At 41.6% G+C, this 24,452-nt stretch overlaps 1 protein-coding gene across 1 annotated transcript in view; it reads right to left on the bottom strand.

Moving 5' to 3' along the window:
* The window catches only part of NKAIN3 (Na+/K+ transporting ATPase interacting 3), a gene marked incomplete at its 5' end in the record, with an annotated part of 191,768 nt that overhangs the window by 68,925 nt on the left and 98,391 nt on the right, over window positions 1-24,452 (bottom strand). The window contains one exon of the mRNA XM_015411701.1: window positions 21,196-21,393. Coding sequence (XP_015267187.1) covers window positions 21,196-21,393 — 198 coding nt within the window. The remainder of the gene's footprint in view (window positions 1-21,195; window positions 21,394-24,452) is intronic.

The following is a 24,452-nucleotide window of genomic DNA, read 5'->3' as shown; positions in this document are numbered from 1 at the left end:
ACCCCACCTGAGTCATGATGACATGGTGGCTGTAGCAGTGGGATGGACTAATTTGGACCCTGGTGAGGCAGAGTGCCATCTGGCCTTGGCAGAGAGAAGGTTTTTTTGTTTTGTTTTTTGCTTTTGGGCTTAGGGAAGCCCCATTGTTTGAAGGTGCTTGCAAGACCAAGAAAGGGTCTGGTAAGGTGTGGTGAAAAGGTTTTCTTTATGTTCTAGTTGTTGGGTCAACTGGATAGGGAGACAGAGTTAGGTAGTGCATGTTCCTCCGATCTGGGAAAGAAAAACCGGAGGACATGCCTGTTGCTAGATGTAAGACCCGAACGGGGCCTGCAGGTCTCATGTCAATGGAGGACACATCAGAGAAAGCAATGGCATCCCTGAGTGAAGAGACCGTACGTCTCCAGCTGCAACTTAAGCAGGCAGAGATTGAGTTAGAGAAAGCAAGGCTGCAGAAAGAGGAGACAGAAACTGCAGCTAGGCTAGAGATGGAAAGAGAAAGGCAGAAAGAGACTGCAGCTAAAATACAGAGAGAGGAGAAAGAGACTGCAGTGAAGATGGAATTAGAGCGAGAGAGAATGAGGCTGGCACATGAGCTTGAGATGGCTAAGCTAGAAAAGGGTCAACCTCCTACAGATGCCATGGTGAACGAGGACCGTCGGAAGTACCCCTGGTTCAAGGAAGGGGAAGACATTGAGGCTGTATTGACATTGGGCCTTGGGAGGTTTTGGAGCCAAAATTGACCAATAGGAAAAGAGGAGGGTGTGGAACAAAAGAGACTGGTGGAAGAGGGAAAGCTGTTCTTCTCCCCAGAGGGCAGAGCCAGAAGGAAGGCTCCTGCATGGGAGAGACCCTCATCCTGAGGGAAGGGTGAGTAGTCTAAGGCCACTTGAGATAGTGAGCCAGGGACAGTATATATTTAGACACAATAGGGCATTTGATTTATTTTATTTTCACCCAATTACTGGTGTTATTCCTGCACCTTGTTGTTTGACCTTCTATAAAATAAACCTTTTCCTTGTTCACTCTGCCTGGTCCTCATGCCTATCATTCAGCCAAAAGGGAGGTCTGAAGGTCTTGGGAAGGTGCTATGGGCCTTCTCAAGGGAACCTAAATCCAGAGTGGTGGCAGCGTCAGAGGACACCCTACTTGAGTCATGACACATGGTCACTACTACCTAGGGTGCCCACTACTTTCACCTCATCAACCAGTACTTCCCTGTTGGTAAGAATCAAGTCCAAGATAGCAGATCCCCTTGTTTCCCTCTCCACTTTCTGGAAAATGAAGTTGTCAGCAAGTCAAGTCAGGAATTTATTAGACCTTTCATTTTTTGCAGAGTTGGATTTCCAGCAGATATCCAGGTAATTGAAATCTCCCATGACCACCCTGTCCCATCTCTTTGAGAACTTTGTAATCTGTTCTAGGAGTGTCTCATCTAAATCCTCTGCCTGCCTTGGTGGTCTATAGCACACCCCACCATGATATCAGTATTATTTCTTACTCCTTTTATTTTTACCCAGAGACTCTCAACTGGACTTTTCATGCTCAGATTCACGTATTTCATCACAAGTATATACCTCCTTTACATATAATGCGACTCCCTTTCTTATTTGTCCCTTTTAAATAAGTTATGCCCCTCTATCCTAATTTTCCAATTGTGAGTGTCATCCCACCAAGTTTCAGTAATGCCTACTAGGTCATAGTCCCCTTCCTGTATTAGGACTTCATTTTTCTCCTGCTTGTTTTCATACTCTGCGCATTAGTGCAGAAATATCGGAATCCATGTTTTATGCACTCTGAGATTTTCATTTCTGTACTGACATGTGAGTTAATGTTATCTGGAATATGTGCCACTCCCTGCAAAACTTTAGAGTTCTTATCTCCAGTTATTGGCATCATACTTGGGCCCCTGCCACACGGCGGGGAAAAGCCTCTTTAAAGCGCGGCTTTTAAAAGCCGCGCCAACGTTGACACGGCGCGGCGGGATCACACAGATCCCCCGGCCGCGCCGCCTTTTCTCCCCGGCGCGATCAAACGCCGGGGAGAAAACACGTCCCGAACGGGAGCCGGCTGAACTGCGCATGCTCGAGCATGCGCAGTTCGGCTCCAGGCCGGGGTTGAGCCGGCGCAAGGGAGCGCGGGCGATCAAACGCCCGGCCTGAAGCGCGCCAAGGAGTTGAACCACCGAGGTAGGTGGTGTCAACTTGAGGCGCGTTTTCCCAGAAAGGGCCAGTTTGGGGGCGGAAGCAGAACGCTTCCCAGATGTTGTGGTGTGATCGCGCTGCTTTGATCCGCCCCCAAACTGGCCCGCAACTGGCCCAAATCGCCTCGTATGAACGGGGCCTAGGCTTTGTATTTTTATCTTGCTCCCCCACTGGATTTAGTTTAACCGTATTAGGTTTGCAAGGCTGTTTCCAAACATAATTTTTTCCTACCCTCGTGAAGTGCAAACCATCTCCCAATAGAAGAGCTTAATCTCGAAAGTGTAAGCCATCATCCAAAAATCCAAATCTTTCCTGATGACACCATCTACGTAGCCAGTCATTGATCTGCAGTATTCTTCTTTCCCTTCCTAAGCCACAGTCTTTGACAGGAAGAACGGACAAGAATACAACCTGCACTCCCAATTCCTTCACCTTTTTACCCAGAGCCACATAGTTTCTTTTAATATATTCTGGGCTGTGTCAGGTGGTATCATTTGTTCCCATGTGGATGATCAAGAAGGGATAATAATCTGTGGGCTTGATGAGTCTTCCTATCCTTTCCATCACACCCTGGATGCATGCACCCGGTAGACAGCATACCTCTCGAGACAACAAGTCTGGTCAGCACACTTTAGCTTCTACCCCTGTCAGCAGGTAATCCCCAATTACCAACACACAACTTCTCCTATGTTGAGGAGCAGAGGCTTGAGTCCTCTCATCCACAGGGGTCTGAGAAATTTTCTTCAACCTTTTTGGAGGCTGGGGGTGGAGCCCTTGTTCCAGTGGTACAGAATCAATACCTGCGGGGAGATCCAGGAACCGATTGCTTAGTAACAGAGGCTCAGAATATCTCTTGATCTTCCTGCTCTGGTGGGTTAAATTCTTCCATGTGCCCTCCTCCTGTGTTGAATGCTCCTCCAGTTGGTGAGATACCTTTCCCTCACCTCCTGTTGCCCTCTCAGGAGTGCTTCATGTGTTCTGTCCATGAACTCATCACCTTCCCTTATAAACTGGAGTGTGGACAAGTGTGCCTGAAGTCCCTGTATCTTCTCCTCCAGTAAGGCAACCAACTTACACTTGCTGCAAGTGTAACTGCTGTTCTCAGGTGAGAATGGCACAGACTTTGCATATCACTGCCTCAGCTCCCTCACCAGCGATGCTGTTGCAATCCATTTCAAAATTAGTTCAGTTTAACTGACACTTCTTTGATAACTTCCCTGCCAAACTGCCTCTCAAGACTACTTGTGAAAGGGTTGCAGAAGCAAAAACTAACTTAACAAATATAAAATGTAAGAGCTACTCAGCTTTCTATGGGGCCCCCAGGCCAAGAGCCACAGGGCAAGAGCCCTTGTGCCCTTGCCCTTTGGCTCATGCTTCTGGCAAGGAGGAGCCTAATATATTTCTTTTAATAATATTATTATTATTATTATTATTATTATTATTATTATTATTATTATTATTATTATTATTATTATTATTATTATTATTATTATTATTATTATTATTATTATTGAAACATTTTAAATTTGCTAGCCATCCTGAGTAGGTCTCTAGAAAAGTGTCCCTATAAATTATCTAAATAAATAAGGCTCATGAGCTGTACTGAGGCCCTGGTCACACGGAGAATTTGCCACGCGAAAGGCATGAATGTCAGGTGGATTTTCAGGGTGCAATCACATTGCAACATCTGGGAAGCGTAGCGCATCAGTGGCCAACCCGTGGCATCCCGCCAAAGATGCAGAGTTAAAAAGTACCAAGGAAAGTGCACTAGTATCCAGAAAACGCACGGCACAGGCGGGCGTCTGATCGCGGGAGCACTAGTATCCCATGGCATCTGGCGCCTGTCCACGTCCCATCGTAAACTGGATGTGTTTTGTAAGCGCATGCACACAAACACGAAACTGAAAGCAGTGCTGTTCTGCGGAACTGCACATGCGCACAAACACGAAACGCTTGTGTGATCACGCCACGCTGCTTCTTTGCCATGCTGCAGCATTGCCGTGTGATCGCCAGCTAACAGCCTAAGCACAGAGACCTGGGGGACCGTGTCTACTGCACTTTATTTTGCTCCGTGGTGAACAGCCATGCCTCCCCCCCCCCGCGTTATCTGGCCCGTGTGACCGGGGCCTGAATCCACTGAAATGTATCTCCCTTACACTATGGTGTGACAAGGATGAACAAGACCATCAAATGGGCGAGGAAATAGGATGTCTGTTCTTTATCAGGCCTGGATCCTCTCTGCAAACCTATCACTAGGAGGAGAAGAACTGAGACTAAATAGTAGACCATGCCTGAGGATGCTTATGCAAACTTATTGTTTTGTATCAATCTGTAGTGTTCATTGCTGGCTATCCACACAATACAACCCAAGTAGCCCAAAAGGGTCCTTTATAAAATGTTGCCTTGGGGGAGGGGGGCGTTTCAAACTACATATGGAAAGGAGTTTGAACTGTTCCCACCTAGTAAATGAAACTAATTTTTTTAAGGAAAAGAAACCACTCCTACAACTAATTTTGGTAAAGTTCATACAATTTTACAGGGTTGTGTGTGTGTTTTGCCAGCAACTCTAGTAGAGCTGCAAAAAGTTTCAGCAAGTTGGAGCTCATCCCAAACAGCTGGTGTTTCCACTATAGCACGAGAACACTCACGTCACCTTGCAGTTTGACTGTTTAATGTGAACTTGCAGAGAAATTGGCTTTCCTGGGGTTTTCCCCCATAATCTTGCAGAGCTAGAAAATTAAAAGGATGGCATTGTCTATCGATGACATTTCAGAAATAAACTTTCATGATTTATGATATTAGTATGTATGCAGTGGAAACATAAGGGACCCATTACAACTTCATTCCATGTCCAAATCGATAATGCCTGGGCCCAGTGGGTGAGTCTGCACAATGCAGTGGGGTAAAGCTGTGCCGGTCTATGAAGCCTTGGCAAACTGGATAAAAATGGTAAATGTTTGAATGCCTACTCAATTTCACAATCAGTTAGGATTGCCAACTCTGGCCTGGAAAAGTCCTGGAGACTTTGTGGGGGTGCTTGTGGAGGAGGAAATCTGGTGGGGGATTTCAGGATTTTGTATGTGTTCAAGCTTCTACTGTCACTGGCCAAAAGTCTGTAAAATTACATGCACTTTATAAAAATTAGTTGTAGGATTCTTTGTCTTTTAAGAAACAAATTCAAACCTAGGAAACTACAGGGAAATAGTAACTAATTCCTTGTACTGGATCTTTCTTCTTTAATAGCATTTAGTGATAAAGTGTTTAAGTGTTGGGGGGGGGATTCTGCTAGACACATAGGTGTATGAAACTGTTCAGTGAATGGATATGGATATGGAAGCCCACAAGAAGAAGAAAATGTGTTTGTTACTTACATCACTGAGGACTAGAACTTCTTAGGTCAGTGCTATAAAATCATTGTATTTTATCTGCAGAAGGTAGAGTGAAAATTGGAGAAAAAGAATATTCTTTAAGAGTTGGTTTTGCTGCGTTGTAAACTTACCAGTAAAAATGGGATTTACTGGGTTTTAACAGGTTTGGGGCACTGATCAATATCCTATAATAAATAATATATCCTATAAATAAATATCAACATTATTTAAAGTGCATCAGCCCTTGTTCATGACTTTAGAACTGCATAAAAAGCAGAGGGGTGCACTTATCACTGTTTGAATTCATATGCCGCATTTAACAGCATAATGGCTTCCTGCCATCAAGTATTCATAGTTCCCTACACCTGTAAAACCATTTGCAAAGTAGATAACAGGGTGAAGAAAACACTGATGTGGGAATAGGATGCCAGCCAAGGATGTGCTCTTGCAACTATGATGACATCACTATAAGGAAATTAGTTCAAACTGGGATCATTTCCCACTCTCATTTTAGGCTGAAGGTCTTCAGATGTTAGTCCCTATGGAGGCATTAGAGAAACATGGCTGTACAATTAGATGTTTTAGAGATGTCTATTAAATTGAACAAGGTGGTATGTGCCTGTAAGACATTCATTAGCACTGTGTTATAATGGCAAGTTGGCTTGATTGCCAAAGTAGAAGCTAGGCAACTCTTCGGCATTTTCTGAATGAAACTGATTTTAATTGCCAAGTAAATGTCACATTGTTGTAATCTCTTGTTGCAGCACACAGCGTCAAAGGCATTGCCAGGTGTAATTCCATTTTCATCATTTTCTCATCAGTTACTCATGTTTAAAACAGTTTTAAACCAGGATTTTCCACCACACTAGCTGTTCCATTAGTGTGTATTGCATTACAAGCACATGGAGCAAATAATGCTTCCCCTCACAGTTCCCAAGCTATTTCAGCCTCTGAAAACAGCACAGGAGAGAAGGCAAGAATTCCACTTTCTCCTGCATATTGGTCCAAATCCAAATTTAGCCTTGCTATGAGTTTACGCATGAGTTGCCACTGGGAACTAGCAGCTACAATATAGCCACAAGTCCCCATAGTGAATTCATACAGTGTGTAACTTCTAGTTAGTTAGGCTCTGTGATTATCACCTCATTGCTGCTTGAAAAGTAGTTTGACACTGCTGTGCACATTCAGGGAAGACACCCTTAGAAAAACTGTATGTATAAAGATGACAATACAATATGCATATAACCTGGGGAGTCACACACCATCCAATTTACTAAGTAATAACCAAATACTAGTTTTATGCTCCTGCCATAAAATCTGCTCATGTATATGTGTACAGCAAATGCCATTATTTACTCTCTCTCTATGTATATATAATTACTGGATTTAAATAGGCTCTCAACAGATTAGTTACAAAAAATGATTTTAAGATTTTTGCCACTTATCTTAGTAGTATAGATGAGGTACACTTCTGGGAATAATAAAATAAGGCAAGATAGAAACACATATTTACTGTATCTACAATTATAATCCAATGAATGTATGTCAACAGATATTTTTTATCATGTTTCTCCTCAGGAGGAATTTTTGTGCAAATAAATTCCAGCTGCAATCAACAGGCTATACAGAAGTGGAAAAAATATATTAGGTTATTATGGCTTTTTATAACATTAGAAAAGAAAGTGGAGATAAAGAGATCAGATAGAAGATGTATGGTTTCCATGAATTTAATTCAACTCAGCCATGGCTGTAACATTTGGAAACCTCAATTATTTCTGACAGGTGTAAATGCTCTGACTGTGCTAGAGATGCAGACCTTCTTGGTATGTTTTATTCAGCTTCCCATGCAGCCATAGTTCAATTACTAGAGAAAGGTGTTCCTCATTATCAGAAAAAAGATCATTGTCTAAGAAAAAGCCTCAAATGCTGATTTCAGCTACAAATTGGAAGCAGAGAAAGATGAGATGAAAGGGAGAGAGAGCCACAAAGAGCACAGAGGGATTTGTACTCCTATTTTCAAGTATCTCTTTTTCTTCAAGTAAAAGATTTAGTTCTGCATAGAAACAGGCACCATTTTGCAACAGAAATGCTTTGCAGAGGCTAAAGGCTTCAATTAAAGCACAACTTTTATCTTTTTGTTTTGAGTTATGCTTGACCATAAGAATGGTCCAAAGACGCCTAGCAGACAGACAGTAAGTTGGTTGGGTTTTGCTGCTTGTATTTCAGTTGTTGGTGGAAACTGGAATCCAAAGCTCACCTTCTTAAAACCCAAAATAAAATTCAGTTCCCAGGATCTGTATTTACCTAATACTATAACCTCCTCTTTATTTTTAAAAAACATATTGTTATTCCTTTTATTGACCTTAAGCCATTATATTTCATTTAGGGTTAGAACAACACAGTCTAAATACTCTCTCTGTCATGCACACAACCTTTGAAATACAAACTGTGCTGAGGATGCAAATTTTGATTTTAAAAATGTATAGATAAGTGGGCATAGATCACAGGACAGGGGCTAGTGAGATCCCTTTGTGTTGCCTCCTGGGGATGCTACTGTCCTGACCCCGCACCTTTTCCTAGTGCCCAGTGAAGGAGGTGTGCAGGAATGACAGCAAACCAAACCAGTTGCTGTGACTTCAGAGCTGGTATGTTGTTTTGGCACCACCTACCCTGCTCACCTCAGTTCAACTGGGCTTGTAAAGGGCAGGCAGATGTGTGGCTATAGAGGAAGTGCACATGCACGTTTCCCACAGTCTGTATGTAGCACATTACGTGGTGAGCCAGTGCTGAGCTCTACAGTCCGGCAACAGAGCACGTGCCTGCATTACACTTGGTATGTACTCGGTGTAAATGCTGACACTGACTCAATAGCTCTAAAATCAGCCCCATATTCTGGCTTTTACACAAAACATACTGACAATTTGCCCAGAGAACCAACAAACCCTCGCCCTTCAAACCAGACAACAAATTTATCTTGGCTTATGTTTGGTTAGCTGGCAACCAAGCCTGCTCTCAGGTTTTCATTAACTGTACTACTTGGAGTTGTGAAAAGTCATCTGTATTGACTAGTGATGGGCAAAACACTGCAGAGAGGGACAAAAATAAGAATTAATATATTTTAAGCAATGAATGTTCTGATCTTCCAGTATTCTTGTTAGGCTTACAAGATTCTCAGTGTGCATTTTCACCACAACTATGTGAATTTTACATGTACAATCATTCATTTTTCTGTGACTATGCAAAATATTTAATATATATGTAACTTGTTCAAGGAGCTGTGGTGGCTCAAGTGGTTAAGATGCTGAACTGCAGGCTGTGGAAGGTCAGTAGTTCAGCAGTTCAAGACCCGGGTGCTGCATGGTGGAGTGAGCTCCCATCTCTAGTTCTAGCTCCTGCCAACCTAGCAGTTCGAAAGCAAGAAATTGCAAGTAGATAAATAGGTACCGCTTCGGTGGGAAGGTAACAGCGTTCCGTGCACCTTGGTGTTTAGTCATGCTGGCCACATGACCATGGAAACGTCTTCGGACAGCGCTGGCTCTTCGGCTTTGAAACGGAGATGAGCACCGCAACCCTAGAGTCGGATTTGACTGGCTTTCGAGCAAGGGAACCTTTACCTTTACCTGACTTGTTCAACAGTAAAGGGTAATAATGCATGCAGTATTTAATATTTTTAAAAGTCTATCCTCATTTTATTTGCAAATTCCATATCGCTCATTTATAAACAAAGCTTCCCTGGTGAAGTATGTACTGTTCTGTAATTATGACAATGATTTTCAAGGATAGCCCCAAGTACAGCACTTTGCAGTAGTCCAATCCTCTGCTTGATATACATAAATCCAAAGCTAGATAATTCCTGACAGATGGTTTTTCAGCATCTGATTAAAGATCTCCAGCAAGAAAGACCCCTCTTCTCTGGTAACTGGCTCCATTGTCCAAATGTTCACACTGCCAGGAAGTTTTTCCTAAAGTTCAACTAAAATCTACCCTCCTGTAACTTAAGTTCATTAGATATACTGCTACCTTCTGGTGCCCAAAACCCGCAAGTGGAAAATAGCCACCAACTCTGTTCTGCAAATACTTGGGTGAGCACCCAGCAGAAGAGTCTGTGCCATGCTAGACTAGGCAAGTTCTTTAGCTGTTATGATGAATGCACAAGCAGAAGATCACCTGTAGATTTAATTGGTCAAAGTGGTATAGAGCCCAGGCAGACCAGGACTTGCAAGCTCTTTTCCATGATGCCCAAGATATATGAGGCTAGTTCGGTGACACTCACAGTCTCTATTTGTCAGCTCAGACAATTCCCCGGCTCAAAACCACTGCTTGACCACACTGCTGGAACAGTCAAGACTGTGACCAGCAAGACCCCACATAGTTTCTTACAGAAAAATAATTATGACAGAGCTTTACACATCTCAGTTGTGAAATGGCAATCCAGTTTGGGCTTATTCCATTATTCCATGGTAAAATAAATAATGAGCACTGGAAACTCACCTGAGACCTCACAGACTAGAGAAAAGATTCCTTTCATTGTAGTGAGGTCACATTCATTCTCAAACCTGAACAAACCTAAGAAGTCAGTGCATTATTAAAAAGGGAAAAAAGTTTTATCTGCACAGGATCAGTTAGAGCATTTTTAAAGAGTAGGTTTCCTTTCATTATGTTCATTACTTGGGCCTATTCTGACTTAGTCCCCACACCCCTCACATCTTCATACGGTGGCATCAAAAGAAGTCTGATTCACAGGCTCTTCCCTCCTTCTCCCACTATACAAAAAAGACAATATATGCACTTGCAAGTTCAGTGGTTATTTGAGCACAGGACTTCCTTGCTCTGCCATTGAACCTGCTGTCTCATATTTAACTTAAGAAAATAAGAAGGACCCTGCTGAATCAGACCAATAGTCCATCTAGTTAGTCCAGCATGCTGTCTCACACAGGGGCCAAGAGAAAGGCTGTTAAACCTTGATGAAAAGACAGGCAGATGATTTTAATTGAAGACTTTCTCATAACAGCCTCTGCTGTCTGTCATCTGTGTGTTGAATTTGTGGCCTGAAATGAAACTAAATTGTGATTTATGTGAGAACAAAATAAGGCCATAAAAAGATTATAACACATAATCCAGCTAGAACTCTAGAACTACTGAGCCTTCTTCTCTGTTAAGCTACAGGATTTTTAAAATTAGCCCTTAGTTCCAGCTGAATAACAGAAACTGCTAGTAACAGAAGTTGCATTTGCCGTGTAACAAAACTGAAGATAAAATATCCTAATTCTTCATTGTATCAGACTAAACAGAGACATGTAGAACTTTACTGGTGATGCAGAAGTTCTTTTAAAAAATCAGCCATTGTCATTCCGTATATTCCTATATCGCTAATGAGTTTTTAAGAAACTTGTCAATTAAATTAAACAGTTATTCATGTGACTGGCAGTCTTGTCTTTTTCACCACACTGATTACAAAACTGGATTTTATTTCTGTGTCCTTTTATTCTGTGATTCAAGAGTCCTACATTTCTTCAGTATGGTAGTCCTTTTTTGTGCTCTTCCTGGGCCTGGCGTTCCTAGCCAGTTAATGAGACAAAAGTAGTAAAACTGAAAATCAAAAGGTAAAGGGAAGAATATTCTATTTATGTACAAATGCCCCAACATCAAATTATCCCATGAACTGCAACAGAGAGAAGAAGTAAGCCATCCATCATGAGGAATTTTATGACTCGGACTGGTCCCACTGGTTTTACATCTTGCCATTTTATTGCAGCTTAGGACGCAGGGAGCAGTTGCCACATCCTACCTTAAGGCTTCATTTGTTACTTCAGCCTAGTCTCAAGACTAATGGATTGTTCTTTCAAAATAATATTTAATGGTATGCTTCACAATATCCCATACATTTTCAAAATTAGAAACATAACTGGAAGGACAAAGGAAGAGCAACAGAAATTATTGGACATTTATTCAGCTGGAAAATGTGTACCAACAATGATTTCTGATTCTTGGGGAGAAACCATACCTTTTCCCTATAGTCTTCTCCAGTTATAATTTTGGTCTGGGTGCCCTAATTCTTCTTACTATAGTGACTCCATCCTGGACAAACAAATGCCGCTAAAACCCCATGAATACTGATTGTTTTAAGGATTCTTAAGATGGCAATTATTAAGTCGTTGAAATCAATGGGCTTAGACTGTATTAATTCTGCCAAGCAACTGTGCAGCAGAGTTTATTCTAAAATTGTTTCATGCTGGGTTGCCAACTGCAGCTCGGAAAATTCCTGGAGATTTGGGGGCAGTGCCTGGGGACAGTGGAGTTTGGGGAGGGGAGGGAGCTCACTCGGGATGTAATACCACAGAGTGCACTCTCTAAAGCTGCTGTTTTTTCCAGGGCAGCTGATCTATATAGTCTATAAATCAACTGTAATCCTGAAAGAACTCCAGGTTCCACTTGGAGGTTAGCAAGCCTGTCTCTGCACATGCAGGCAGTACATAGTAACCCCCTTTGCCTCTTTTGTAACCAAAAGAGCAGGGCTATTTTTGGGCAGGAACGCACAGGAACGGAGTTCCGGCTGGCTCCCAAGTTGGCCACGCCCAGCAGGAACTCATTAGCATAATAGGCCACACCCAACAGCAGAAACTCATTAGGATTGGCTACATTAGGGGTGTGTGGCCTAACATGCAAAGGAGTTCCTGCTACAAAAAAGCCCTGGGTTTGGACAACAAACAAGGTAAACAGAATAACAAGCAAAAGGTGGGTGTGGCTGGATAGCCATACTTCTGGTAACATGGGGGTGCGGCCTAATGTGCTAATGAGCTGTGCTGTCAGGGGTGTGGCCCAATATGCTAATGAGTTCCTGCTGTTGGGTGTGGCCTATTATGCTAATGAGTTTCTGCTGGGCTTTTTCTACAAAAAGACCCCTGCAAAAGAGTACAGGAAAGAGGGAAGGGAAAATGAGAATACATGGTGGTGGTGGTGGTGGTGGTGGTGGTGAAAAATGTCATCAAGTCACAGCCAGCTCAAGGCTAGAGACGAACAGAGGTGGTTTGCCATTGTCTGTCTCTGCACAGCATGACCCTGGTCTCCCTTGGTGGTCTCCCATCCAACTACTAACCAGAACTGACTCAGCTTCTGAGATCTGATGAAACTGGGCTAGCTTGGGCCATCCAGGTAAAGGAAAGTAAAATAACAGAGAGAAAAAAACAGGGAAGTAGGAAGGTTGGGAAAATGAGAGGGGGGGGAAGCACCGGGGGAGCAATAAAAAAGGAGACCCTCTTGAACATAAGGGAGAAGGCCCCCCCCTTTCCCAGTCTCTGTCCTCTTCCCTAACCCGTAGCTGCATACTGAGCCCCCACTATTATAATTTTGCAGATCTTGATTTGCTACGGATGAAAAATGGGAAAGTTCTGTTTCTATTTACAGTGATGTCATAATAGAGGTTAATGGAGGCCTCTTCACAAAGTGGCTGTTCCTAAACTACATAGTTGTTGTAATAAGGAGATTATTTGCAGCATTGTTTGGAATGAAGTCCAGAGCCAGAACTCTATTATCAATATAGCTGATGACCTTTTGTGTCCTTTGGGCCTACCTGTTTCAGTCTTTCAAGCAACGGGCACCCAGCCAAGCACTGTCAACTGCCAGGACACTTGGGGGTGCAGGGAAATGCAAATTGGCAGCACTCCAATGGAGTGACAACACTTAGAGCATGAACTCAGAAGTGACATCATCAAGATGGGGTGATTCTCTAGGCTTCTACTAAATCTCTATTGAGTGGCTATGACAGTGGGGACTCCAGTGGGGAAGCCAGCTATAGTGGGAGACCTGGCAGCTCTAAGTCTTACCATCTGCTGGGCCCAGCTGAGGCCTTGTCCTCTCATAAGAGCTTGAAATATTGCTTCCTGCTAGGATTACCAGGTCTCCTGCTATGGCAAGAGACCTCCTTCAGGCAATCGTTTCCCACCACCACTCTGTTTGTGATTCCTAGAGTAGCGCGATGTCACTTCCAGGTTTCTCCTGGCAGTGACATCACATCATTGCACTGATGGCACTCTCCCATGTCCCCACACACCCCATTGGATGGCAACCCTGCCTCTTGCAGAACCAGAGTCAACTGGACCTTCCAGAAGTGTACTCAGGGGATAGGACTCTCCTTCAAGGACTGGTGAAAGATAAAATCAACATTGGCAAGTAGGAACAAAGCACCAAATGTGGCCTCTGCTGTTAGAAGGTACAGAAGGAGATAGAAAGACTGAAGAAGGAAGACCAAGTAACTTGCACAAGAGTTGATGGCCTAGCTACTGAGTTTCTAGCCCTGCACTGACAACGCCCAAGAGTTTTTTGGGTGCAGAGAATAGGGATGAGGGTTGTTGCTGATACTCTCCATGACATCACCCCCACCCTAGAAGTTCCCACAATCTCTATGGTAAATACCACAGAGACTAGGGAAATTCCTAAAGTGTCACAATGACCAGAGGTGATGTTGCAATTGCCACAACATCACCCCACCCCTTGGTTCTCTCCCACTATGACAGCAGGGGAAAGCTAATGGGGGATAGGAGGCTGGTTAACCTACCTGTAACTAGGGTAGCCATCAGGCCTGGAATTTATCTCCTGTCCCTTTAATAAAGGCTTAATGTGTGGAAAGGAGCAGATGAAGCTTTAGGGGCTGAGGAAAAGAACCAGGAGTTGCTGCAGACCAATTTTGGACTTGACTTTTGACTTAACTCGCATTATCATGTCATATTATTTTGTTTTGTTATACTATATAGCAGTTGTATATCTACAGATATTATCTGAGTTTGGTACAAGTCAATAAATGCCTTTGATTAAGTAATTAATTCCAAAATATACTTTAGTATAAGGGTATGAATATTGAAAGGAAACAGTATTCACCTGCATTTTTTATTTCTTTCTGTCTTTTTTCGTCCTTATTAAGTTCCATATGCCCAACTGCCCCCAAATTTGCTTCACATTGCACAAAATGTGTCTAGGTGTATGTCAGAATAAATTATGCTATGCAGGCATTCTTCATGTCAGATACTGGGGGACCTCAACCTGGGATTTTCTTTTCTTTTGTCCTAAGGCTACATGTGCATTGCCCTGCAGTGGGGAAGCTCTCAGCCAGTAAAATGGTCAACCACATAAAACACAATGAAGTCCTCAAAGTTATGTGGCATAGTATACTATGGAAATGTGCAACACATTGTTCATGATATCATCAGACTCAATAGATACCCATGATACTTAATACAGCAGCAAAAAGCCCTCCAAAATGCAAAAGAGTTGAACATTTCTCCAGTGGAAAAAAATATTGGGTCAGATCCTACATATCTACTGCACCAAAATGGTATTTTCCCTTGGCTTAAGGAACTTTTGCCAATGCAAGAGGCTGTTTTGGTGGCCAAAGCTCCCTATGCTAGAAGAAGGTGCCACTGTTAATGGAATGGATCTGTAAGATCCAACCCTCTGGAAAAGTTGCTTCCTTGGAAAACATATCTACTGTTTCATAACAACTGAAAAAACAACTTTTCATTAATTTTTAAAACAATCATTTAGAAAGGTCATAAGCCTATCCTGAACCCAGAAGTCACAGCATTTGATAATTAACACATTCCTTACATTATCCATTTCAATGGCTGCTGTACTAGTTTGCTAATTAAATGGTTGCTAATTAAATGATTCTTCCTTTGATGAAATAGTATTTAAGATCACAAAATGTCATTACTCTTCCTCACAATAAATAATCCATGCAAGGCAGAAACTTTGAACACAGTGGGGCAGAAATCATTAACAAAATCAAGGAGACAACATGATGCCCTGCCAGAGAATGAACAATTAATAAGATGTTTAAAAGGGCAAATTATTTATGTAAAAACTCTTGAGGAGGGTGAAATATTTTACTGGGCAATTTGAAGCGATGGAAAATGAAGATATATTAAGTTAATTTTGTCATGATGCATGACAATTTCCCCTCTCCAGTCTTAAAATGATTAACAGCTTTTCAATGCCACCCTTTTAAATCTACTGAAGTGAATTAACTTAAGTAAATATAAAGGTTTCCCTTGCTCGAAAGCCAGTCAAATGCGACTCTAAGGGGCGGTGCTCATCTCCATTTCCAAGCCAGAGCCAGCACTGTCCAAAGATGTCTCTGTGGTCATGTGGCCGGCATGACTAGACGCCGAGGTGCACAGAATGCTGTTAACTTCCCACCGAAGTGGTACCTATTTATCTACTTGCAATTTCTTGCTTTCGAACTGCTAGGTTGGCAGGAGCTGGGACCAGAGATGGGAGCTCACTCTATTATGCAGCACTTGGGTCTCGAACTGCCAAACTACCGACCTTCCAGTCTGCAGTTCTTTGTACAGGATTGCACTGATAGTTTATCTTAGGTTTCATTTTGTTACTCAAGAAGTATCTTTCAGAGCTTTAAAAATGGAGGTGGACTTCTTACAGATATACTAGCATGAATTTGGGTTTTTAAAATTTTAATGTGATCAGTTTACAGGATCTGAAATTTAGAAAAGCCACACTTTCCGTATAGTGCAGCCCTAAACATAGCTGTGCCCTTCTAAGCCCATTTACTTCAGTGGGCTTAGAAGGATGTAACTAGGGTTGTCAGGCACGGCCAGAAAACCAGCAGGAGTCTGGGGAGGGGAGAGACATGGGAAAGGCACTGGCAAGACTTCACTTCCATGGGAAAACCAAAAGTGCCATCACTCCTGTATAGGAATCCCTAGAAACTCTATGGTAAAAAGCATAGAGTTTCCAGCAATTTCTATAGCAAATGGATTTTCACATTCCTGGAAGTAATGTCACACTGTCACTCACAGCTCCACCCCCCTTTATATTATTTTTCTCCTGTCAGCCACAGAAGCAGTGTGAAACCAGATTCGGGGCAAGGGATCCTGGGAACTCTAGATGTGATTTATTGTTGCTGTTTAGTCGCACAGTCGAGTCTAACTCTTCGCGACCCTATGGACCATATCACGCCAGGCCCTCCTGTCTTCCGCCGTCCTCTGGAGTTTGCTCAATTTCATGTTCATTGCATCAGTAATGCTGTCTAACCATTTCATCCCTTCTTCTTTTACCTTCAATCTTTCCCAGCATCAGGGTCTTCTCCATTGAGTGCTCCCTTCTCATTTGGTGGCCAAAGTATTTGAGCTTCAATTTCAGTATCTGGTGCTGCCCTGCAAGGCACTTAATGTGCTCTTATGAACTATATAAGCCATGAGTGATAAAATGGACTGTGTAAACCTTTGCTTAAAGGGACTGTACTGCATGGTGACCCAATATGATGCCAGTTGAGAGTACACACATAAGAAAAGAAAGTCTTCCTTTGCGTTGCTGTTCCAGTTGGTTCTCCAAGGTTACCTGCCCTCTTACCTGCTGTGAGATGGACCAGTTCCCTGGCTGCATGAAGGAGTTAAACGCCAAGCCAGGTCAAGCCCAAGAACAAAGAAGTTCCAAACGCCATAAGGAGCATCCTCTGACACACGCAGGCAACCCCCCACCCACCCATACATCTACATGCAAAACTGCACGTAACCGAGAGGTTCTACACATGGTTGCTTGGAAACTAATCTCTCGCCCATCAACAGGCTCAGCTAAGCCCATCAAGAGACAATAGCCCTAGCCCGGTGACTCATACCCTCTTCATCCAGGTGCCACTCTCCAGTCTAAGTTACTAGCTCTCAATATTGACCACTCCTTGTCCCCTCCCCTTATTCCCTTTACCAAATAGGTGTGTTTTTGGGACAGACTAACTAGAGGCATACCAAGGGGATGTGGCCAGCATCGCCCTCCCCCTCCACGTTCCCCCCTTAAAAGGGTGCAGCCATTGCCCCTCACTCTCTCTCCTTCCCTGCACTATACTTTCTATATCCCTCCCTATACTCTTGGTTTTAGTGCTACCGACGAGTTCCCACGTGGCTTGCTGGTTCAGGCACATGACCCCCCCATTCCTTATACTCTCTTTCTATTTTTCCTGAAGAACGCTCATCCATCGAGGACAGGTAAATATACCCACCAACTATTATTCCTGCTAACGCAACAGTTGCTTTACCCTTTCTATCTAAGTTTCTTAGGACTGTACATGTGAAGCGTGTTTATGATTTTGTGTGCTTGAGATACATTGAATAAAACAATATTAATTCCAATCTGAATTCAGTCTAAGTCTGATGACTTGTTAGAAGCGGGACCTCTGTATACACCAGTGCTTGCTCCCGTACTTGCCTATTGCCAATTTAAAAGTCTTAATCCCCCATATTGTTAAAAGAACAAGGCAATTTGGCTAACACTGGCCTTCCAGGGAACAGTCAGGGTTGACTTCTTTTAGGATTAACTGATTTGATCTCTTTGTAGTCCAAGGGACTCTCAAGAGTCTTCTCCAGCACCATAATTCGAAAGTATCTATTCTTTGGCGCTCAGCCTTCCTTATGGTCCAACTCTCGCAGCCATACATTACTACTGAGAATACCATCGCTTTGACCACATAGACTTTTGTTAGCAGGGTGTCTCTACTTATTATTATGCTGTCTAGGTTTGCCATAGCTTTCCTCCCAAGGAGGAGGTCTTTTAATTTCATGGCTGCTGTCACCATCTGCAGTGGTTGGGGATCCCAGGAATGTGAATTCTGTCACTGCTTCTATTTGCCAAGGAGTGATGGGGCTGGATGCCATGATCTTAGTTTTTTTGATGTTGAGTTTCAAGTCAGCTGTTGCACTCTTCTCTTTCATTTTCAGCAACAGGCTCTTCAGGTCCTGTTCACTTTCTGCCATTAGAGTGGCATCGTCTGCATATCTGAGGTTGTAGATGTTTATCCCGGCAATCTTAATTCCCGCTTGTGATTCATCCAGGCTGGCATTTCTCACGATATACTCTACATATAAACTAAATAAGCAGGGTGAAAATCCTTGTCATACTCCTTTTCCTATGCTAAACCAATCAGTTGTTCCATGTCCGGTTCTAACTGTCACTTCTTGACCCTTGGTTTCTCAGAAGACATGTGAGGTGGTCTGGTACTCCCATCTCTTTAAGGACTTGCCACAGTTTGTTGTGATCCACACAATCAAAGGCTTTAGCGTAGTCATTGTATTGTAAAAATATAAAGTAATTGTTTAAAATTAGAGTTACTTCTAAAAGAAGCATATGATAAACTGCTATTACAAGCAAAATCTCAGAAATTATATGCAGCAGGTCTTCAAAGAATACTAAAGTTCCTTACTAAGTGAACTCACTGTTTTGCTGTTTCACTTCTACAGCTTTGAGCACGATAACATTATTAGTTACACCAATTAAATTTTTGTTACACTGTAAAATGGCTTGTTACAGTTCTACAGCTTCATGAAAATAAGTTATGTTCTAACTGTACAGGGAGGATAACTATATTTTTAGAATTAGCTGCAAGCAAAATAGTATGTATGCAGGTGTAAGATTTTTTAAAAATCTGTGAATGTTTGGCTATAGTTCAACTATATTTTGTAGTTCAAATATCATTTTAGGGAAGAATTTTTACCCAGGAGAGTATTTAACAGAATTTTAATTACAAAGATGTGTTTTAGGTTAATAAGAGAAACCTGACCCACTTGAACACAAATATATTCATGAATTAGCTATCTAGTTAACTGAAAGGGGGGGGATCTAGCTTCTCTTAATACATCTGTTGCTAAACTTCAACTTTGTGCCTTCTGTGTTGTAATTCAAACAATATAATATAAAATGCCTTAAAGCAATAGTCTATAACCTACATTATGCTATATATAACAACTACATAATCAAGGTAAAGTTACTGCTGTCAGAATGAAGGTCATTGTGGTGTTCTCTGGCTGGTGAATCATGCAGGAATCTTTATCCTATAGATGGAGCCTTTCTGGTTGCTCTCTAGACATTCTTTCTGCTTGCTCTCTAGACATTCCTCTGCCTGATACCACACACTTCCATTAGTCTCTGGTTGTTTCTTCATGCTCAGCTCTTAATGGCACCTTATCCTTACTGTCTTGTTACCCAAGGAAGTATAAGACTGACACTATGGTATTAATGGTGGAGCTGCGGTGGCTCAAGTGGTTAAGACACTGAACTGCAGGCTGTGGAAGGTCAGTAGTTCAGCAGTTCGAGACCCGAGTGTGCCGCATGACAGAGTGAGCTCCCATCTCTAGTTCCAGCTCCTGCCAACCTAGCAGTTCGAAAGCAAGAAATTGCAAGTAGATAAATAGGTACCACTTCAGTGGGAAGGTAACAGCGTTCTGTGCACCTTGGTGTTTAGTCATGCCGGCCACATGACCACGGAAACGTCTTCGGACAGCGCTGGCTCTTCGGCTTTGAAACGGGGATGAGCACCGCAACCCTAGAGTCGGATTCAACTGGCTTTCGAGCAAGGGAAACCTTTACCTTTACCTATGGTATTAATGATCCCTCATAGCATTGGCTGCACATGTATTTTGTTTGCTTCGTATGTGGTATACCATGAATTGAATAAAAAATCAAACATGCTATCATTTCACCTTCCATTGATTTCCTAACATATCTGCTAAATTCTTCCCTTCTGGCAAAGGAGGAAGTTGGGAAGAGATTGCTAGCTTGTTACCAACAAACTCCTGACCAGATCATGTGACTCTGATACAATGTCCACAGAATTTAAAGCTTCACACCTTTAAATGATATGTGCTATGGGATCAGTTGTGCTGCATTATACGATAAAAGTTAATAAAACCACGTACACGTTTCCACAACCCCCATGGTCATTTTGCAAAGCTGCTATCTTTACAGTTCAAGTTTTTAAAATTCTGTACACTAGAGAAAAAGCAGTAGTTAATTCAGAAAGTGAGCCTCTCTGAATCACATACAGGGAAAGGCAAAGAGGCCTTTGATTGCATCAGTGCAATCAAACACTTTTAACATTTTAATGGGCATTTAACATTTTAATCGGTATCTGACAATCCTACATAAGATGACTTCATACTGGGAAATCCAGTTCCCATCAATGTTTTGAAGCTTCTGCCCTGGCAAATAATTTTACTTTGACTGAGGCAAATACTGAATTGTCTTTACCATTCTTGCTCCTATGATTTCTTTGGCAGTGAAAACTGCAAGAAATGATTCTGTTGCTCCCAAATATTATATATATATTTGGAGGTTATTATCACCTGGGTAGATGCAGATGCCTGTAATACGGAAGTTTTGTATGTACAGAACATTTATTCAGAATCTGTGTGAAACCTTGACAACTGACAAAAAAGAATTGTTACTTAGGCGACACACCCCTAATGTAGCCAATCCTCCAAGAGCTTACAGAGCTCTTCTTACAGGGGCTACTGTAAGCTCTTGGAGGATTGGCTACATAAGGGGTGTGTCGTCTAATAGGCAAAGGGGTTCCTGCTACAAAAAGAGCCCTGCTTGTGGAGGTGTGATTCAGTTTTGATCAAAAAACATTGGTCGGATTTTTTTTAAACACATTTTCAAAGCATGCATCCCTTGGTGATATATTTAATGCTATTTTATGGTACAAAGTTTGGGATGGTGGTGGCTTTTTGGCCCTGAGTTGTCTAAAAGTAATGCAACAAACAGCAGTTGAAAAAAAAATTGTAACTTTTATAAAAAGGCAGCACAAGAATGGCAGAATCTGATTTTAGTGGTGAATGAACACTTACAGAGAGTAATATTTGGATGGCACTGTGAATGACCTCTAGGTACTGGAAGTCAATGATGCAGCCTGTCACAGAGACATAGGAAAAATCATCTAAAATCCCAGGAGCTGAAGGACGCACCACTCTTCGTATGCAGCCTGGCCCATGTTCTCGCCACCAGGATCGATGCATTGAGATGTTAAAGGTCATGAAGTCAGTTTCCTAGTAAACAAAAGGAAAAGAGGATAAAATCCTTTGTTAGAATATCTGTCCTGCTTACAAGAAACAGTGCTGTGTGAATAAGCATTTCACAGGGAGTCTGACATGTTGGTAGTGTGTCCCAGGTGCCAAAAGGGCAGAAGATATACAGGAAGGCCTCCAGAGGGACATCAGCAGCAGGCAAATGGGAAAGTAACAGAAGAGATAAGACAGGGAGTGCTAAGGGACAAGGAGTTCCCAAGGTATTGGAAGAAGGTATTTATACTCTTCCTTGCTCCCAATGATGTCAGGATAAAGACTGCAATTTGGAACTGAGCTCAGAAGAAAGTGAGGGTAATGGTTTGGTTTGCTGATCCCAATTCATACCAAAACCAGGGATATTTTCCTCCTCCTTAGAAGGGTCACATGAGCCCCATCTCTTTGCCATCATTAAGAGAAAGGGAAATTTCACAGCTGTATAATGCCAATAACAAAATTGTTTTCTTCAAAATATAGATAGAACATGCAAAATTTTCTTCTCTCATTACTTTAGCTTCTCCATATGCAAGTAATACTCACTAGCTATTGTTTCTTTGAAAATGTTTCACATAAAACCTTTCCCATTGGGCCTTTCCCCCTTAAGCATTTGTTTCTTCTCACTCAGGTAGTTTTGTATGTAGATTTTTTTGTATACCTGTGTATTGTTACTCCTTATTTTCTTCCATGTTTATATTATTTTGACATTGGTGCCTAGGAGTGTAACATCAACATGAAGATGGTAATGAACTGCTGGAATAAGTCCCTTTGAAGAAAATTAATCCTTCAAAAGCAAAATGTTCAGACCAGATCATTCTCCATTAAAATAACAGATGGACTCATTAGATTCTCATCACTTAATAGTGTGCTGCAATGCCTTCCTCATACATACTGCCATAGTGCAGAAGAGTATGACACTCAGAAGATATGAAACTACTTTTAACTATTCTCTGGAACTATCTAAACAGCCAGCAAAAATAGCAGTACAGAAATGCAATTGGTGTAAGAAATCAAAAATATGCCAACATTGCAGTAGCAATGGATACACCATCTGGTGCTCACAATTACAAAATACAGAGCTGGGGAAAGTTGTGATATCCCTGCAGAAGCACACCCTCAAGAGATGACATCTGGATGAACAAATGGGAACAACTGCACTTTGTGAAAAAATGTATGTTTTGTGAAGACCTTGTTATATGTCATCTTTGTAACAGTCCTGGCTATGATCACACACTAGAAATACTAATTTTTCTGCAGTTCCCAAGTCCGTAACACATAAGGCACTAATTCTGAAGCACAAATAAACATGAAGTATATTCATGAGTAAGGCATTGATCTGTTGACAATCTGAAAATGAGCAGTTTGAAATGTCTGCATTCTGGCTTTTGGATAAAAGTAGACACAGTCCTTCTTCTCTTAATACTTTCCCTGTTGGAGTATGTTGTGGGAACACTCTTCAGAACTAAAAAATTTAATGGAGGCACAACAAAATTCTGTCCCGCACTCTTGCAAAAAAACAAAAAATAATCTCCATTAGTGTCCTGATATCTGCTTTGCAATAAATATGGCCCCACACACGCACAAATATGGGGTACGTAGTCCAATTAGAATCGACCTGACCATGTAATCTGCTTTGAGTTCCCATGAGAAAGCCGGACTATAAACAAACAAATAAATACACCTGTTGTGATCAACAACCATTAAAATTATCAGCCTCCCACATATAACTCTTGGCACACTATTTAGGAATACTGTCTTTATATCTTACTGAAAACAAAATCCCATGTATGAAATGGATGCACTGCAAGTGCAAAACATTCACACCCATGGATGAATCCAATAGCACATATATTCCATCTTCTGATTATTCTTTTGCTCAAAAAATGTTTGACACTCCTCTTGTAAAAGCTAATCAAAATATTGATTAAGGGTACCAGAGTATCAGTTCTCTTAAGTCAAACATATTTCTATTTATTTATTTCATTTGGATTTATATCCCACCCTCCCCGCAGGCGGGCTCAGTGTTTAATGGAGGGAGGGTCATTAAATGTATTATTTATTTATTTATTTCACTTTTACCCCAGCTTCCCCGCCAGGCAGGCTCAGGGCAGCTTCCACAAACTGACAACCAGTATACATTCACAGTAAGTATAAAAATATAAAACATCAGTTAAAACACAACCAATCAATGTAAAACATTCATTAGATGACGATAAAACTAAAGTGCAATTTAGGGACACATTTGGCGGTACATGACACATGGACAAAGAATTATGCCAAAATCTTTGTTAACTATTCTTGTCAGTATGTTTTAATATACAGGTGGCCACTATAATTTTTTTTAAAAAAAACTTCTAACAAACCACACAGAAATCTAATGATTGTAAGCGGCTTCGAGACTCCTTTGGGTAGTGAAGTGTGGGGTATAAAACCAACTCTTCTCCTTCTTCTTTGGGTGTGATATATTATGAACAAAAGTGTATGGGTGCACTAAAATACACATGTACTTTCTACCCTAAAAAAATAAAAACATAAAATTGATAATGTTGTAATGCAGAGTACAATATAATGATCATATAAATCATGTTTGAAGAATCTAATCATTGGAACTGCTTAACTATACAACAAAGTGAGGTCACCTCAGAAGTGTCGGTGCTTCCACATCCCAATGTCACTTGGAGAACATTAAATTCACTATAAATACTAGTTAATGATTATGAGATGGATTTTAGGCATAGGGCCTTTCAGTTAGCAAGAACAATTTATTATTCAAGTCACCATGACTTGAACTGTGTAGCTTTAAGCACCCTTGAATAGTTCAGATGAAGCCAGTAGGGCTACATGTATGGCTTCCCTATAAAAATAGATTCAGTAAAAGGTTCTCTTCTTTCATTCTGCCATGGAACAGAAGAGGGGGAAATGGATAAGGTCCACTAGGAAATAACCAGCAGAACTGGAAACTGACAAAATGAACTTGCAAGACACATGAAACGGAGAAAAGGAGACAGAAATTTACTTTTATTTGGCTAATAGTCCATATAACATAG

Source organism: Gekko japonicus, unplaced genomic scaffold, assembly GCF_001447785.1.
Source record: "Gekko japonicus isolate JY-2015 unplaced genomic scaffold, Gekko_japonicus_V1.1 scaffold130, whole genome shotgun sequence".
NCBI lineage: Eukaryota > Metazoa > Chordata > Lepidosauria > Squamata > Gekkonidae > Gekko > Gekko japonicus.
The sequence above is the reverse complement of the archived record's forward strand: the minus strand, read 5'-3'. Positions and strand labels throughout refer to the sequence as shown.